General features: G+C 36.8%; 1 protein-coding gene across 2 annotated transcripts in view; it reads right to left on the bottom strand.

Moving 5' to 3' along the window:
- Nucleotides 1–20,024, bottom strand: part of LOC145690248 (cyclic GMP-AMP synthase-like receptor) — a 103,458-nt gene that overhangs the window by 46,930 nt on the left and 36,504 nt on the right. For both annotated transcript variants that reach the window (XM_081764963.1, XM_081764964.1), the window contains exon 5: nt 15,796–16,039. In XM_081764963.1, the coding sequence (XP_081621089.1) occupies nt 15,796–16,039 (244 nt within the window). The remainder of the gene's footprint in view (nt 1–15,795; nt 16,040–20,024) is intronic.

The raw sequence follows: 20,024 nt of genomic DNA, 5'->3' as shown, positions 1-20,024 counted from the left end.
GATGCCGCGAGCAGTCCACCAAACACACATTAGGACCACTGGTTCACTGGACCACTGCAGTGCTGGTTTCGGCTGTTTTGGAACCGGTTCATGGAATGCTAACCAAACGACCACGGCGCCGTGGAGCTTCGTACAGGACCCACTTCTCATCACACGTCAACATCCTGTCCAGAAATGGCTCCTTTCTCAGACGAGACAGCAAAGAAACACAGATGTCTGCTCGCGTTGCCTTCTGGCCCAGAGTCAAATCATGTGGGATCTATCGACCCAACTTGTAGTGCTTCCCAATTTGATGGAGGTGCTGCCGAATGGTTTCTCTACTCACACTGAATTGTAGTCACAGTTCCTCATATGTCTGGCTACTATTCGCCTCAATTGCTGCCTGAAGATATTCATTTTGTAGATGTGTTGGCCTTCCGGCACGTAGTACGCCTTCGAGTGTTTCGTCACCGTCCTTAAACTTGTTAAACCATTGCTGTTCTGCCCACGTAGTCACGACACCCTCACCAAAGGCCTGGCATGTCTTCCGCCTCGCTGCAGCGGCGTTTGACTCCTGTTTGAACTCGTACAGCATATACGTCCTTACGACACTCTGTGGAGGTCCCATGTTCACTCTGTCCTTACGCAAGTTCACGGTGTAATTGAACTGCTACAACCAGGTAGTGTGTTGGATATTCCACACACAAACAACTGATCTTTGCCTTATCTTCATTCGCATTCAACTCACGTTATGAGGGCCATTTGAACACAGACGTCCACAAAAAAGCGACATAACTTTCTTGGTTATCTTTATAAAGCTTTATGTACGTTCATCACTTCTTTGTGCCCTCCCCTTGAACTGATAAATAAATAAATAGTGATATTTCAGGAAGCAAGCTAGCAGAATGTAGACAACACAATATACTTCGACTTTTCTTGTACGATATTTTAATCTACACTCAGAATGTTTCTTTAAATTTCTCTGAAGTAATTGAACACAGTGAAATTTGTATTTTATTCATATTTTAATTCACATACATTTTTCTTTTGAATTTCTTTGGGGTCCCAACAGAGTGAAACTGATTTTACTTATTTTTCACCTACATTCAGCTTTTTTTTTCTTTTTGGGGGGAGTGCGGGGGCGAGGCCAAGAGAGTGAAACGTTTGTATTATTATTTTTTCACCTACATTCAGTTTTTCCTTTAAATTTCTTTAGGAGCCCACAAGATAATAAACTTGTTATTTTATTTATTTTTAATCTACATTCAATTTTTCTTTAAATTTGTTTGCATATCCCCAAGAGAGTGAGGCCAGCTTATACGGAAATCCGCACTGATTAGTTTTATTTGACAGATGTTTTTGTTGTTTCATCTGTTATTTGGTGTAATATTGATTCACAATTAATCAATATTTACTTTTACTTTTAGGGAAGCTGTGGATTATAAACCTTGACGGCCCTTGTACCTCACGCTAACAAGTTTCTTTAGTAATTATTTTTTACCTACCGTCCGGTGGCCCCCACAAAGTGAGGTATAATAACACCAATATATATATATATATAAACTCCTGGCGCAACAGTCCCTTGTGATCTGAGTCTGCAGCGGGCTTATGTCAGTGGTCAGCACAACTACACCCAACGTAGCCGGCTGTCTAGATTGAAGTCCGCTATCTTTTAGTTTCCCAACTTTTCTCTCGATGTTTGGTCAACACAGCAATGTTTGAGTGCCACACCGGGAATTAAAACCTGGACGACGCACACCGTATCACTTTCGCTAATCTTTTGGTAAAATTCAGGTTAGGGTGGTACTGAATTATTTTCGGAATATGCCATTTCTCATAAGGTAAAGTTCAAAAGTATTGTGACATAATTAAAAAGCTCATTATCAACCACGTATTCTTGCCTCTAATATCACTAAAAGTTTTCGAGATATATGTCAAAAATGGTTGAAACACTTGAAGTTAGTTTAGTAACTTGAAGAAGATAGTGGCCTTATACATACATAATTGCTCCAATTTTTATTTTTATTCTTCTTTCTCGTAAAGAAATACAAAATCATAATTTCAACCATTTTGGTACATTTTTCATAATTTGAAGGGCGAACAGCCGGTTTCTTTCCTTACGTTTTGAACTTGGGATTTATATTCTTCTTGTCACTTATCGTGAAAGTCATATAATGACATGGGTCCCAAAGCTAGAATATATTATGCGACAGATGTAATAACAATTTCATCTCTCAAGATCTATTAAATTTGACATTTATTGAACGATAGCGGTTTTATAATAGGAATAGATTTTTCGCAATAAGGTGCATATAGTGGTCGTAAGAAATGACAAAAGCTACCATTGACCTTTATAGTTTGACTGATGCTTTTTCGATCATGGTCTTCCCCTTAAATTTTGTAAAGGACAGTATAATTTTAATTATCTTGGCCTAATTTCCTAAAGCCTCTCATTCGTACGCTAAAAGAAAGATTTCTATTTTTTATGTATAAGAATTCAAGGAATGCAAATTTATTCAAAATTCGTTTACAATTAAAGTCGGCTAAACAGATATTCCTTCGAGATTTCTGTATTTTGAAAACAAATTCACGATTTCAGTTCTTTGTCTTTACTTGTTTTCATGTTTTTTTATATCAATACTGTATGATCAATTCCAAGAATTATTTTAGTTCCCCGGTAAATCCATTTATAACAAGCTCCAAATACTGCTACAATTTTAATGTGGTTTCAGGAGAATCTGCATATCTCATCCTTTTGTTACTCTCTATATATTCATCTACTATGTAAACAAACATCAGTGAAAGAAAGAGGCTGAGAGCTAACACGTGCTCCGTGAGGAACGTTGTCATTCCTTTTACTGATATATCTAGAGAGTCTAGTGTTGCCACGAGACAAGACGAGATTTCTGGCTGTGTCGTCTCGTCTAGAAAAGATCTGCCCGTCTCGTCTTGTATCGAATGGTTCTGTCTCGTCTCGTGGCAACACCAGAAAGGCTGAGGTCCACAAAAGAGCTGTTATACCAAGTGGTTAAAATTACAACTTTTAACCAAGTTTTGTTTGGTAGCACAACACACAACACGACTGCAATCTTCCAGCAACGACTGCTTAGATTCGACTGAACCAGTAATTACTTCGATAGGAACATTTGTCAATACCGTCAGTACAGTCGAAAGGCAAGATTTCCCCATTTATTCTGATATACTTTTTTCAGAACCCCTGGCGCCACTTCAACAAATAAGAAGGCCTATGTAACTTTCCCATTTAAAAAAATGGTTTAGCTTCGAATAACATCATAAAACAATAAAAAAGATTAATTTTGTTGTCAAATCAGCATCTTTTCAAAACTCAGTATCGAGAAAGGCTGACACGTTTCTGTCTTGGTTCGGAACAAGAAAGACCATGAAACAATAGTTAGTTACTGATAAAATTGCCACTTCTACTTGTACTTCTATAACAGGATTTTTATACGTAGATATCTCCACCAGCCCTCGGAATAAAATCTTCTGAAACACTGATCTCAATGAACGCTTTACATTTGTGTTTGAATCTGGAGCACTATCACAAAATAATTAAACTTGAATCGATTGAAAAATGGAAGTGAAAGCTGTTTGTAAGAATCATTTTTAAAAAATTCTTTAGGTATTCCCTGTTCTTTGTAGGATTTGAAACATTGAATTATTTCGATCATTTGAAATAATAAAAGATGGTATACATTTCGAAGGCAAATAATTTATTCCGAGTTAATAAATTTTTAAGCAAATTCAGAAACTGTGTTTGTATTTTTCGAGACACGAAACGAGACATTTCACAAAACGTTTCGTATTGTATCGTGTCTCGCTTCAAAGAGTCGAGTCCCGTCTCGTTGGAACACTAAGATAGTCTTACGCATTCTCTTTCCAAGAAAGTGAAACTTGAAAAGCACATTCAGTCAATTGTTATCATAGAATATACTATGGGCATAGCCACTGATGTGTAGAAGGTGACACAGGCGGAATTTGTTCTTATGGAGCCCTTGGCGAGTTGGAGCCGTGGGGCTCTATTATTTGGATTGGAAACATTGGTTCAAAAAATTTTACATTTAGCATACATATATATACACACATATATACATATATATACACACACACACACACACACATATATATATATATATATATATATATATATATATATACACGTACACGTGTGTTACATATACTTTAATTAATGTGTGGACCTGCGGACAAGGTATAGTTCGCCCGCCCAAAAAACCGCCTCTGGGGGGTGGGTTCGAAGCGCACTCCTGAAACATAGAGTTATGCTAATCGTAATCTTCTGAGATAGACTACCCCCCGAGGAATAAGTAAATAAATAAATAAATAAAAATAGTTTCGTAATGTTTATCTTCCGTATACGAGTAATTGAAAAATTTTAGTGTCTCAACAATGAGAGCTGTATACAGGTGATTCTGCGTTCCTGGTAGAACTTCCCTAGTTCCGGCCCAAACTTTCACACTATACCCTCTTTCGGCTCTCTCTCCCACGGTAGTTTTAAGAATTTTTATCTATTATCTACTCCCTTGGAGTAACTGTTGCTCTGTATTTTCACGGGCTTGCAACCGTCAGAATGAATATCTTGGCTGCCTTCCCAGCTACCCATTCAGCATGCAATAGATACATGCAATAACAATCAAATCCCACACAAACTACTCTACCCATCAAATATTTTAACATAGAAAGTTCTTTTACGCGACGTATTTCGTTTGTTTAAAATGGAATAGACTTAAATACAACTTTTTTTTTAATGTTCTTCTGGAGATTCGATAGCGAGATCGCTCACATCAAAAAATGAGAGAATTAGTGCTCTGACAATCTGGTAGAAATACAACATGCCATATGTACATTACTGTGATTACATTGCTATTTATTCAATGATTATTTTGCTTAGAGTTTTCTTACTCTCCAGGGTACTCTTCAAAGGTATACAATTACTCTTCACTTATGTCCCGAAAAAATATTCAGCTTGCAAATTTATTTCGAGAACTTCTCATTCCCTAATTCTCTCAATTTGTACGTACAACCGACAAACTTACACAGAATCTCAACAGAGTTCAAATGTGAGATGTCTGCTGTGAAACAGGTCAGTTATATGGGAAGGGCTTTTAGAGTGCAGTTCTAGGAACACTGTGGGCTTTTAGAGTGTAATTCTAGGAACGCTGTAGGGGGCCATCCCGCTCCACCTGACAAAAGAAAAGAAATTAGGCGGCACACAACTAATTCACACTGGTTAGAAAGCAGGCACAATAAAGTTCTGAATGAAATATGTTTATTTTTTTGCACTATTCCATTTTCCGAACAATAACATTTACCGATGACTTGTTAGCCCCTCGACCACAGCCACCATGAAAACAAATTCAATCGGAATTTGGCCAGTTCGTTTGATTACGAATAATTATCGTTTGGTCCCAACGCATAATGACGTATTACACACAATTTGGCTAGGGCTTGTTAGCCCTTGATAACCGACATGTACCATTCCATAGATATTTCAATCGTAAATAGGTAAGCAAAGTTTCGTTAGTTTCTGGTAGAAAGTATGACAGATAAAGTTGATTGTTTATTTAACAATGGTGGACTCTAACAATGAAACTAACAACAACAACTGAAATCGATAAGTACCATTTCATAGATATCTCAGTGGTAATCCGATGGGTGTGCCAAGTTTGGTCAGTTTCTGGTACAAAATATAGCAAAGTTGATTCTTTGTTTAACGATGGTGGTCTTCAATGAAACTAACAACAATATGTGGAATCAACACGTACTATTTCCTAGATATTTCAATCTTAAATGGGTGTGCAAAGTTTGGTTAGTTTGTGGTAGAAAGTATGTAAGATAAAGTTGATTGTTTATTTAACAAAGAAGAAATCCAATGATTGTTTAACAATGGTGATCTTCAACAATGAAACAAAAACAATATGTGAAATCGACACATACCATTCCATAGATATTTCAATCTTAAATGGGTATGCAAAGTTTAGCCAGTTTCTGGTAAAAAGTATGGCTGATAAAGATGATTGTTTATTTAATAATGGTTTCCTCTAACAAGAAAACTAACAACAATATGTGAAATAGACACGTACCAATCCATAGACATCTTAATCGTAAATGAGTGTGCCAAGTTTGGTTAGTTTGTGGTAGAAAGTATGGCAGATAAAGTTGTTTGTTTATTTAACAATTTAGAAATCCATCGATTGTGTATTTAACAATGGTGGTCCTCAGCAACGAAACTAACAACAATACATGAAATCGACACGTAGCATTCCCTAGATATTTAAAACTTAAATTTGTGTGCAAAATTTGGTCAGTTTCTGGTAGAACGTATGGCAGACAAAAGTTGATTGTTTATTTAACAATGGTAGCCTATAACAATGAAACTAACAACAATATGTGAAATCGGCAGGTACCATTCCCTAGATATCTTAGTTGTAATCCGATGGGTGTGCCAAGTTTGGTCAGTTGGTGGTAGAAAGTGTGGCAGATAAAATTGATTGTATATTTAACGATGGTGGCCTTCAACAATGAAACTAACAACAATATGTGAAATCGGCACTAACCATTCCATTGATATCTCAATCGTAAATGAGTGTGCCAAGTTTGGTTAGTTTGTGGCAGAAAATATGACAGATAAAGTTGACTGTATATTTAATAATGGAGAAATCCAACCATTGTTTATTTAACAATGGTGGCCTTCAATAATGAAACTAACAACAATATGTGAAATCGACACATAGCATTCCCTAGATATTTCAACTTTAAATGGGTGTACAAAGTTTGGTCAGTTTGTAGTAGAACGTATGGCCGTTAAAGTTGTTTGTTTATTTAACAATGGTGGCCTCTAACAATGAAACTAACAAAAATAAGTGAAATCGACACGTACCGTTCCATAGATATCTCAATCGCAAATGAGTGCGCCAAATTTGATTAGTTTGTGGTAGAAAGAGTGTAAGATACAGTTGATTGTTTATGTAACAATTTAGAAATCCAACGATTGTTTATTTAACAATGGTGATCTTCAACAATGAAACTAACAACAATATGAGAAAACGACACATATCTTTCCCTAGATATTTTAATCTTAAATGTGTGTGCAAGGTTTGGCCAGTTTCTGGTAGGAAATATGGCAGATAAAGTGGATTTTTTATTTAACAATGGTGGCCTCTAACAATGAAAGCAACAACAATAGGTGAAGTCGACACGTACCATTCCATTGATATCTCAATCGTAAATGAGTGTGCCAAGCTTGATTAGTTTGTGGTAGAAAGAGTGTAAGATAAAGTTGATTGTTTATGTATCAATTTAGAAATCCAACGATTGTTTATTTAACAATGGTTGCCTTCAACAATGAAAGAACAACAATATGTGAAATCGACACATACCATTCCATAGATATCTTAATCGTTCATGAGTGTGCAAAGTTTGCTTAGTTTGTGGTAGAAAGTATGGCAGGTAAAGTTAATCGTTTATTTAACAATGGAGAAATCCAACGATTGTTTCTGTAACAATGGTGGCCTTCAACAATGAAACTAACAACAGTATGTTAAATCGACACGTACCATTCCCTAGATATTTCAATCTTAAATGCGTGTGCATAGTTTGGTCAGTCTCTGTTAGAAAGTGTGGCACATAAAGTCGATTTTTTATTTAACAATGGCGGCCTCTGACAATGAAAGTAACAACAATAGGTGAAATCGACACGTAGCATTCCATTGATATCTCAATCGTAAATGAGTGTGCCAAGCTTGGTTAGTTTGTGATAGAAAGTATGGCAGACAGGGGTGTAGCCAAGGGGGGGCCCATCGGGGCCGGGCCCCCCCAAATGCTTTCCTGGCCCCCCCAAATGACCAGCTTTTAAAACATCATAGTAAAATTATCTCGCTTCATTCATTTAAAAGTAACAAATTTTATTGACAATTAATAATTTATGGTAAAATAGTAAGGAGAAATGTTTTTTCCATACCGATCGAAAAATAGTATAGTATATCTTCCTTATACCGATCGAAAAAATAGGATACTTTTTTGTGACAGCAGATTACACAATTTACTGCGATATATATGCTTTAACAAGTATATTTTTATATGCTTTAACAAGTGTTTTAAAAGACATAAAGGATGGAAAATTTGCTGAGAAACAATGCTTCTATTAAATTTGGATTTCATTCGCTCTCTCTTTTATTTCTACTCAGTGTAATAAAATATATATATACATATATATATATATATATATATATATATATATATATATATATATATATATATATATATATATATATATATATATATATATATATATATATATATATATATATATATTGTCACGAATAATAAATATTTTTGTCAGGAAACCGTAAAGAAATTAAGTGAAATTTCAAAGAAAATCAAGCTTCTGTAGATAGGTTCTGTATACAAGGTCTTAAATTTAAAGGTAACCAAGAAAAATTTAGTTGCTTTTTCACCCACCACCTTCAAACATTGATATGTCATCTAACCTGGAAGATCAAAAAAAGTCCCCATCAGCATCGACGACCTTCTGAAAACGTTCTGGAAGGCCATGGAATCCATTGCGCTAGAACTTGGTGGGCCGTGAAACGAAGAATGTATCAGGTACATTCAGAACATTTTTGAACTGGCGTCCTCTAAGGTGATTGTTCAAAGAATGGAACAGGTGATAATCGGACGGTGCAATGCCCGGGGAATATAGTGGTTGCAATATTGTTTCCCATCCAAGGCGGAAAATGGTGTCCTGAGTCATCTTAACCACGTGGGACTTAGCGTTGTCCCGTAAACGAGGACCCATTTGCAATTCAGAAGCGATGGCTCAACTGCTGACACTACACAGTTGCATTGATACTCTGACCAGCTGGTAGCAATTCCCGATGCACAAACACACAGAAGGACCTTATTCTGGTACAGTGCTGGTTTCGGCTGTTTTGAAATCGGTTCATGGGATGCTAACCAATGATGACGGCGCCGTGGAGCTTCGTATAGGACACACTTTTTATCACATGTCAACACCCTGTCCAGAAATGGCTCCGAAATAGTAAATAAACACAGGCGACTGCCGCGTTTCCTTCTGGCCCGAAGTCAAAATATGTGAAACCCATTGACCCAACTTGTAGTGCTTAACAAGTTGATGGATGTGCTGCCGAATGGTTTCTCCACACACTGAATTGTAGTCCCAGTTCCTCTTTGTACATGTGTTGGTTTTCCGGCACGTGATGTTTTCGGGTGTTTCGTCATCGTCCTTAAACTTGTTAAGGCTCGGTTCAGACGTGCAGAAAAGTCTGTTGCGGGCCCGCAACAGACTCGCAGCAGACTCGTGCGGGCGTCAAAGATCAACCAGTTCAGACGTGCAGAAAAATCTGCTGCGGGCCCGCAGCAGACTCGTGCGGGCGTCTCAGCCCAACCACTTCACATAGACATAGAAAACAGCTCATTTTATTTTCAACTGCAGTTGAATGAAGATGGAAATTGAAAGAAGAAAACGTGTTTTTTTTTTTTTTTTTTTAATACTTAGTCAATAAAATCCTATGGAAGAAACAGAGACGATACTGGGTTCATCTGTATGTAAGCTCACGACTGCTTAAAGGTGAATTTTCTTCCATGTTTATTGATTTGCGCAATGACGAAGAAAAGACCTTTAATTATTTTCGCATGAGCATCACTTCATTTGATGAACTCTTATCGAAAATAAGTGATAAAATTACAGCAGAAGATACTTTCATGAGACTTGCGATACCACCAATTGAAATGTTGGCTGTTACATTAATGAGTTGATTTTGATTTTTAACATCCCGTTCAGCAGCGAGGCTATATGAGACGTGGACCTACTGATTAACGTGGAATCCGAACCACATGAGCTCCCGACGAGAATCAAACCCGCGCCTCCCACGCGAAAGGCGGGTACGCTAACCGCTTAGCCACGGAGGAGCTCTGGGTGTTACATTAAGGTAAGTTAATTATGTTAACTAATTATCGTTTGTAAGAGCACAGAAAGTTAAACATTCGGAGACCTATTCATAGACATTTTCAGACGTTATTAGCGGCCACTGGCGTAGTTTAACAATTGCGTGACTAATTTCGATTTTTTGACATAGTTGGTGGCTTTAAATTAAAAATCAGACATTTATTTGAGACTTCCCGAATATCCCGCTCAAGAGAGGGCGTTTCAATAATAGTAAAATTTCCCTTTATTTATTCACAAATTACCGAATGTGAGGATTAGCTTCAGTTAGAGATGTAAAATTCGGCATGTAAACTCATATTCAAAATAATGGAGCACAGGTTTCAGCGTCTTTAAAAATTTTCTCTTGAAGGGGAGATGGGAGATTTCTATAGTAGTGGGGTCCGGTGGCTCAGTGATAGAGTGTTCACCTCTGGTTCGATCCCCGCTTGCGTCAAGTGAGCTTTGTGGTGCGAGAAGCACCGTGTGCGTGAGTTTTCTCGGGGTTCTCCCGTTTCCTCCCACTTTATTCATTCCACCATTTCATTCATTTATCATCATCATCATTATTTCCTTTAGCCTACCCGGTATAATCGTGCGACGTAAAACTCAAGGATTTCATTTCATTCCTATAGTAGTGACATTTCCCGTTATATATTGAGAAAGTATAGGACTCGCTTAGATTGGAGATGTGAAATTCTTAATGTGAACTCTTAAATAAAAATAATGGATTTAGTGTTTCCGAACAATCCATTTCTAAGGTGAGAAAAAGGAAACATTTTTATAATTGTGACATTTAACGATAGAAGGTTTTGAGGAAATCCCCAATACGTGTAGCACACCAAAAGGAGGCAACGCAGCAAACGGAAGCAGAAACAGATGGGCTGATTATTTTGTAAGCGACATAGGTAGAGTTCCATGGCAAGATAACTTTGTTTAAGTTGTTCTTTATGTAAGAAAACATTCAGTTGTTATCTCTAGAATAGCAACGACGTGCACAATACATCAATTGCACGAGAAACAAAAATATTTCTGTTACATCTCGAGCATGCTTTTTATATTTTTTAACCACATGAGTATCCTGATGTTCAACAATTTTCGTGTTAATTCTATTTTTTTTTTTTTAATTTAGTACATTAACAAATAAAGACAACAATTGTCAGCCGAAAAACGATCTTTTTTTCTTTCTTTTCTGTTCTGCTATTATGTTGATGGTTGTTTTGGACTTCAGCGTCCCTTTTGAGCACAGAAGTTATATAATACGTGACCTCGACCCAAGAGCGCCAATGTTGTGGTTTTCAAAGGGAAGGGGGGGGGGCAAATATAAGCGACTTTTCAAATATAGTTTCATTTTTTGGTGCAACTAATGTAAAAATTTTATTGGGTTTTCGATATCCCCAAGTACAATTTCCTCTTGGGGGGGGCAAACGTCCCATCTTGCCCCCCCTGATGGGCGCCCTTGCCTCGACCTAAAGTATAATGCAACGTACGTTATAAACAGTCGGTTCATTCCGGAGTGAGTGACAAGAAATCTCATCAAAGAAACTGCATTAACAATAAAGGGTTTTTCTCCAAGCGTATTTGTTGTGTATTGTTATCACAAAAAAAAGTATTCATAGCGTCTCTGCTGGAAAGGGACGCTAAACGAAAATCAAATGTAAACACTACATGAATATTAGATTTTCACATTGAAAAGTAATAATAATACATATCAATGCTGTTTTTTTTTTCCTCTGTTTTTTTCATTAAATTTCTCACATGAGGTTTCACACACCTTATTCCATGCATCCCGTTTTTTATTTCTATCTCTATACATTTCGCACTTTAAATTCCATATCTCGTGATATTTTTTGTATTTCGTTAATGAATAGTTCTTCATTCAGTTCTTCGCTTTCCATTTCTGCGGGCGCGGGAAAGTCTGCACGTGTGGCTTGCCTCATTGCCAGCAATGGTTTTCCGACCCGCAACACCTGTGCGGACTCGCTGCGAGCCAGCAGTCCCCGCAACTCAATTTTTGCCCGTTGCGGGCCCGCAGCAGAGTCGTGCGGGAAAGTCTGCACGTGTGGCATGAATGATAAGAACCAATGTATTTCCGGCTCGCGCGGGTCCGCAACAGAGTTTTCTGTTGCGGGTCCGCAACAGACTTTTCTGCACGTCTGAACCGAGACTATACCATCGCTGCAATGTCCGCGTCGTCACAACACCCTCACCAAAGGCCTGGCATATCTTCTGTCCCGCAACAGCGGCGTTTGACCTCCATTGAACTCGTTCAGCATACATGCTCTTATGACGTTCTGTGGATGTCCCATGTTCCCTCTGTCTTTACGCAAGTTCACGGTGTGTCTGAATTGCCACAACCAGGTAGTATGTTGGACATACCCACACCAACAACTGACGCTCGCCTTATCTCCACTCGCATTCAATTCACGATGTGAGGTCCAATTGAACACAGACTTCCACGAAAAGGGACAGAACTTTCTTGGTTACCTTTATAGTTATGCACAAAAAAATGAAATGAAATGAAATCTTTGAGTTTTACGTCCCACGGTTATGCCGATTAGGCTAAAGGAGACGGTGATAATGAGAAATGAGTGAAATGGTGGAATGAAGAAAGTGGGAGGAAACGGGAGAACCCCGAGAAAACCCACGAGCACGGTGTTTGTCCACCACAAAGTTCACTTGGCGGGGGCTGGGATCGAACCCGGGACCCCAAGCACCAGAGGTGAACGCTCTACCACTGAGCCACCGCGCCCCCCAGTTATGCACAAAAGTATAGCGTTTGGTCCCGAGCAGTAGTTCTTGATTAAGCATAATAAAAACCATCTTGAATATAATTTATGGATAATAATAATAATAATAATAATAATAATAATAATAATAATAATAATAATAATAATAATAATAATAATAATAATAAGAAGAAGAAGAAGAAGCTAAAATAGTGTCTTTTGTTTTATAGAAGAAAAACCAAAATTTTCCTTTCTTTCAGGCCTCAAAAACACTAGCAGCAACACTTTTTTTTGGCTTTGTACATTGTAGCTGGCCCCCTTCAAAAACGACGGGCCCCCCCTACACAAACCTGCTGGCTACACCCCTGATGGCAGATAAAGTTGATTGTTTATTTAACAATGGAGAAATCTAACGATTGTTTACTTAACAATGGTGGCCTCGAACAATGAAACTAACAACAATATGTGAAATCGACTGGTACCATTCAGTAGATATCTCTGTGCTAATCCGATGGGTGTGCCAAGTTTGGTCAGTTTGTGGTAGAAAGTGTGGCAGATAAAGTTGATTGTTTATTTAACAATGGTGGCCTCTAACAATGAAACTACCAACAATATGTGGAATCCACACGTGCCATTCCCTAGATATTTCAATCTTAAATGGGTGTGCAAAGTTTGGTCAGTTTTTGGTAGAAAGTACGGCAGATAAAGTTGATTGTTTACTTAACAATGGTGGCCTCTAACAATGAAACTACCAACAATATGTGGAATCCACACGTACCATTCCCTAGATATTTCAATCTTAAATGGGTGTGCAAAGTTTGGTCAGTTTTTGGTAGAAAGTACGGCAGATAAAGTTGATTGTTTACTTAACAATGGTGGCCTCTAACAATGAAACTAATAACAATATGTGAAATCGACACATACCATTCCCTGGATTTTGTAACGTCCATTAACCAGATTATATCCGTTTTTGCTTAATTTTTGAATTGTTTATTTTATTTTTGATTGTTTTAATTTTATTAGTTGTATATGTTAACACTGGTGACGGTGGCGCCATCTATCGTTTTAGACACAAACTGTTTGGACGTTATGAATAACCTTAAGAATGCTCCAGTATTTGCACACCAATTTTTAGAGAGGGAGATGTAAAATGATCATGTACTCCCAAACAACCTCTCTCAAAATGATTATGCAAGTACCGGAGGTTTTGAAAGATGCATCTTTGGATAGTTTACATACCAATTCCTTAATGATGTCTGGACCCGACTCTAATAGTGTAACTATGGACCTTAAGTTCATTTTTCACGTTTTCGGCACCCTATAACTACGAAACTATGCACTTCCGACCACAGGTCCATATGTTTTTTGTTTTTTTATTATTATTATTATTATTTTGATATGAGGAGTCTATTCCCAAAATATTGTAACATTTTTTGTAACACCCTGTATACATTTTCACTCAGAAAAAAAAAAAAAAAGCTAACTATTCTTGTCCATAGAAATCTCATTGATCGAACCGAGGTTTTTCTATGTTAGCATTAAATTTTACGCTGCACAGTGTTGGCAAGAGAATTTCAAAAAATGACTCACGCATGGAAGGAAAGGTATACTCATATTACAACAATAGTGTAGATAGATCAGTCATTTCCATGATTGCCCGATGTATGGTGTAGGAGCGCAATTTTACAATCTGACAAAAGTAAAGAGAAACACAGTAAGGAAAAGACGGGAGGGAATGAAGTAGATCAAGTGTTGGCATCATACATTCAGTAGTATACACGAATTTACAAGCAGCATACCTGCAAAACCATCCACTACATCATCGATGTTCTTGTTTCCCTCTTATGACTGTCTTTATTTTATTTTATTATTATTATCATTATTATTATTATTTTTTATCGATGTAAAGTTACTTGCTAGCTCCTTTCCCCTCTTCCTGAGAATACGAGAAGAAAACTGACGCCACAGACCATTCAATTGAAAATCGCCGAGATAGTTTAATGAAGCAGAATGTTTGATTAAATAAATAAATAATAAGAAAAAAATATATGCACTGTATTCCACTTCCATTCATTGTTTCTGTAAATATGAGCTGCTCAACTTGCGATCGTATTGCAAAAGAGGTTGCGAGTATCTACTGGAAAATTTCCGCAACATTCTGTGTATTTCGATTTAAGAGTTGTCTTCGAATAATTTGTATGAATGTCGATTTTAATTGTTGTTTGACAGTGAGTGACATAACGGGAAGTTCTTGTCTCTTTCTTTTTAACTATTTTTTCCCTCCAGAATCGAAGTAAATTTTCCAAATTCTTAACGCAGAAATAACTGTAATAAAACATGTCATTGTCCCCCTATATTTTCGTTTTATACTGCACTGGATAATAGATACCGTAACATTTGTTGTTTCCCGAAGTGTAGTAATTTTTTTTTCAACCTTCTCTTATATGAGACGACTATAATAAAACGATAGCTGTTATGTTATATGCAGATCTCTGTGAGGGTATTGAGACTGGTACCCACTTGTTTTTGAATCCATTAATGGTAAAACATATGCGGTAATACAGCTCTGCAGCACAGACATACTTGTAGAGAGGCATATTCTCTTGCGCTTACATTTACCGCAATCTAGAATGTTGAATGAAGTTGGAGTAGTTCGAGAGTGGAGTGGGTCACACTGAGCCGAGTGTCTTAACATTTTTTTCGTTCTCCAAATTTCAATGAGTTCGCGCCGATAAAAGATATGGTGGGTAAGGAAATATCTGTTTTTCCCTAAATTTTCCACTTTTCTTTATAGTTAGGAGGTTAATTAAGACGCCTGAAAAGCTCTCTTACACATAAACTCTGCCCATGTCTACTATACATGAATTTTTTGAACACGAGCCTTGAGATTTATTCATTTATGATTACCGTTTGCCTAAACCTATTTTCTTATCTTTTGTTTTGGCCTAGGAAACTGCCAGCGAACAATAACTCCAACAATTTAGTATAGCGAATTAAAAAAATAGTACTTCTAGTATTACGCATCTGACGTACTTTCCCATACATTTAAAACAATAAGAATTTCTATACTATATATTATTTAAAAATATTATTAAAATACACACTTACTGAATACTTTAGCTCTATTTTATTTTTTTCGTCCTCTTTTTCTTCTTCTTCCTCTTTTTCTTCTTCTTTCTCCTCATCATCGTAATCTTTATTTTTGTTGTCAGTGAACCGTATTGTCAGGGAACGAGTATTATCTGCATTCTTTGGCAAAGTATCAAGTGCTCTACTAACAACACCTTCCATCCATTCACGCACTTCTTTCTGCAACAAAAATGATTCCTTGTCTCTCCAATTGTCGATAGTTCTACAAAAACAGAAGTCGAGGATATTAGTGAAGAAAGATTAACTTGTTACATAACACAGTGTATTTTTATCACACAGTATTAGAACTACTACCAATAAATACTGCTGTATATAATTTACCGATATAAATAGAGAATATATATATATATATATATATATATATATATATATATATATATATATATATATATATATATATATATATATATATATATATTTATTTATTTATTTATATATATTAATGAAATATGTCGAAAACTATCAATATTGCTGTTACCGTAACATACTGAATAATAGTTATCCTACGGTAACAATTATTCAATGTTACGTGATATGTAATCCCCCTTACGTAACATGATGAAACAAAAGAACTCATTTGAACATTTAATTTCTCATAGTAATTTCAGCTCGTGGCCACAGATGGCAGAACAAACGTAGTTTCCAAATGGCGTCTATGCAGTAGAAAGTATTCTGTAAATGAAAAATGAAATGAAACGAAACGTTTCAGTTTAACGTTCCCCGCTTATGCCCTTTTGGGCTAACGGAAACGGATTATTAAGCCAAGTGAATCATGATGGAAGAATTGTGGAATAATATTGTAGGAGCAAACAGAAAATATTCCGTGTTTTGGAACAAGGGAAGTATTTTTTCAGTTCTTACAGTACAGCGTGCATTTCGTAGACAATTTACAACTGCAGCCTGGAATCGAAAGTTTAAGGAATGGCTACCTGTGTAAAACAAAAGCACACAGAACTCCCATGCCGCTGGATGGAGCGATATGCTGAAGATGACAGCGCTTTTCCCATGTCGTCCTAATCTGATCTGACAGTTTGTGATTTTTTTTGGGGGGGGGGAGTATTTCATATGAAAGAAACGAGTTTCTGTATATTTTCATGTATTGCTCGTTATTGTATGTCTTATAGATTTTTAATACAGCTCTTTCAACCCGATGAATAATTTATAATCACCCTGTAGATACATGAAATCTGATTTCAGTTTTGACATCCTGAGCAAATTCTAGCCTAAGGTCATGTATCACATGACCCACCTATTGTTTGAATTAAAAATTAAAAATTCAAGATGGCGGCCGTCCGCGAACCATATTCAAAAGGTTTACCCCTAGCTCTATTGTATATTTCCTACTTCAAGTTCAATATAAATATATCCGTACGGATTTTAAAAGGGATGGTACGGGACTTTTGAAACACCGTATATATATATATATATATATATATATATATATATATATATATATATATATATATATATATATATATATATATATATATGTGTGTGTGTGTGTGTGTGTGTGTGTGTGTGTGTGTATACATATGTATGTATGTATGTATATATGATTATGAATGAAATGAAAAAGTAAAAGATAAAAAAATCATATCATAAGAAAGTGACATTTACAATGGGCTTTATGGCAGACTACGGGCACCAATGGTCAGTACTATAGTAGCTTGAAGCCACGATGCTGATCTTTCCCGTTTGTGCACCATTAAAAAAAAGAAAAAAAGAAAAAGAAAACTGAATTCAGCATTTTATGAAACTCATTTAAGAACATTTACAACTCAAAAACACAGTATTTCCTTAACAGAATTTGTCCGCTACCAACAGCTATACAACCAGTTGCTCTCCTACGTAGCTAGTAGTACAGATGCTCGGTGCGTGTCTGACATATGGTATTCTACGCTCGCTGTAGATATTGACGTGGGCGGATGAAAAACAGGGGTTAGTTCCAGACCCCAAAGCAGAAAACAGGCGACGCGGCGACAATGTCGCAGGAAAAAGATGCGGACTGTAGAAAGATTGGCTAACCTCTAGACGAAAATTACGGCCGCTGAAAGATTGTCTACTCTCTAAATAAAAATTACAGTTGAAGAAAGATTTTCTTCTCTCTAAACAAAACAATTCAACGTTTAATGCTCATGATTCGTAAAAATCTTAAAACTCATTATTCAAGACATCATCCTGGTTATCCTGTGAAGTTTACGTCCACGACCAGCAAATGTTTAAGTACATGACGGTTCCGCGGCAAAAACAAACAAACAAATAAATAAATAAATAAATAAATAAATAAATAAATGAGAAAATTCAACGCACTATATCCAGCGATGTTAGGCCTAATATCATCTAGGCCTACATCATGCACTAATTGTTTTGATTCTAGTCAAAGATACTTTTGGTCAAAGTAAACGGTACATGAAATAAATCTCTCTCTCTCTCTTAACTCCATAGAACCCGGAGGTTCAATGCCGCGTTCACAGAAGCTCTCTATCGGCTTCTATTCTTAGCCAACTGGATCCAGTTTCTACTTTGTATTCCTATTTCTGCGAGATCCATTTTGTTCTCCCATCTGCGCCTAGGTCTTCCTAATGGTCGTTTTTTGATTGGATTTCCAATTAAAACTTTGAAAGCGTTCCTACTTTCTTCCATTCTGGCTACATGACCTGCCCACCTAAGCCTCCTAGATTTGATGACCCTAACAATGTTTGGTAAACGATATAACTTATGTAGTTTCTCGTTATGAAGTTTCCGACATTCACCATTCCCGTTGGGTCCGAATATTCGTCTTAGGATCTTGTTCTCAAATGCTTAAAGTCTACGTTCTTCCCTCAGAGTAAGCGACTATGTTTCGCAACCATACAGAACAACAGGCATGATTATCGTGTTGTATATTTTAAGCTTCAAATTCCTTGATAAAAGATTTTGAACTGAATAATACCACGAATTCTTTACTTTTAGTCGACATTTAATTTTTTCGTGAATATGGTTTTGGTCTGTTAATATTGATCCTAGATATCTGAAAGTATCCACTTTATCGAAAGTATTATTTGATATTTTATCGCATCCATAACTTGCAGTATTATGATCCCGACGAACATCCATGTATTTAGTTTTCTCTGCATTTACTTCTAAACTCAAGTCCCTGCAAACGTTTAATAAGACTTGCATTTCTTTCTATTGCTCTCTTATCATCCCCTATTAAATTTACACCATAACCTTATGAATACCATTAACCATAACCTTATGAAGCTCTACGCCCTGGTTACTATCTTTGATTTTCCTTATAGCGTACTCCAGGATATAACCCTCTGTTCGCTGTATATGTAATTTACGTAATAACTTATACGTAGAAAAATATGGTTATTTAGATGGTTCAAAATGTACACTATTCTTCATACCTCGGTATTAACGATAACTTCCTCTATTACACATAATAATCAAATATGTGAGCGCTGCGCTCAATGTGGGTTCCTGTCACCACGGCATGGCGCGTCCTCAGGTTGCGGATCGAGGAGAAGGTCTCTAGATATAGAGGTTAGCTGCGAATATACTGAATAAGCAGTCGCGGACAGACGACTAGGAGTGGTCCTCCAGCTTGGGGATTTGGGTAAGGCTAACACCCTCATCCTGTAAAAAAAGGTACTTGTTCAGAAACATTCACAAAAGCCTCGGACAAGGACTGATAACTTGGCACGACCTCGACAAAAGAAAATGGACATGAGATTTGGAACATGGAATATTAGAAGTCTTTATAGGGCAGGCGCGTTAAAATCTGTTACGAGTGAGTTAGAGAAATACAGGATGGACCTAGTAGGAGTTCAGGAAGTTAGATGAGAAGGAAATGGATCTGAGAATTCCGGAAATTTTACGTTCTTTTACGGGGAAGGAAATAAAAATCACCAGTTAGGAACAGGGTTTTTCGTTCACAAACGAATATTACCAGCAATTAAACGGGTTGAATTTGTTACTAACAGACTTTCTTTTGTTACTCTCAAGGGACGGTGGTGTGATATTATTGTTTTAAATGTACATGCTCCAACGTGAAGATAAGGGAGACGATATAAAAGATAGTTTTTACGAAGAAGTGGAACGGATATTTGACCAACTCCCGCGATACCATATGAAGATTCTATTAGGGGATTTCAATGCGAAGGTAGGACGAGAGGATATTTTCAAACCGATTATATGGAACG

The sequence above is a fragment of the Thermobia domestica genome, chromosome 7, assembly GCF_964235325.1.
Source record: "Thermobia domestica chromosome 7, izTheDome1.hap1.1, whole genome shotgun sequence".
Lineage (NCBI taxonomy): Eukaryota > Metazoa > Arthropoda > Insecta > Zygentoma > Lepismatidae > Thermobia > Thermobia domestica.
Note: the sequence above shows the minus strand (reverse complement) of the source record. Positions and strands in the feature narration are given on the sequence as shown.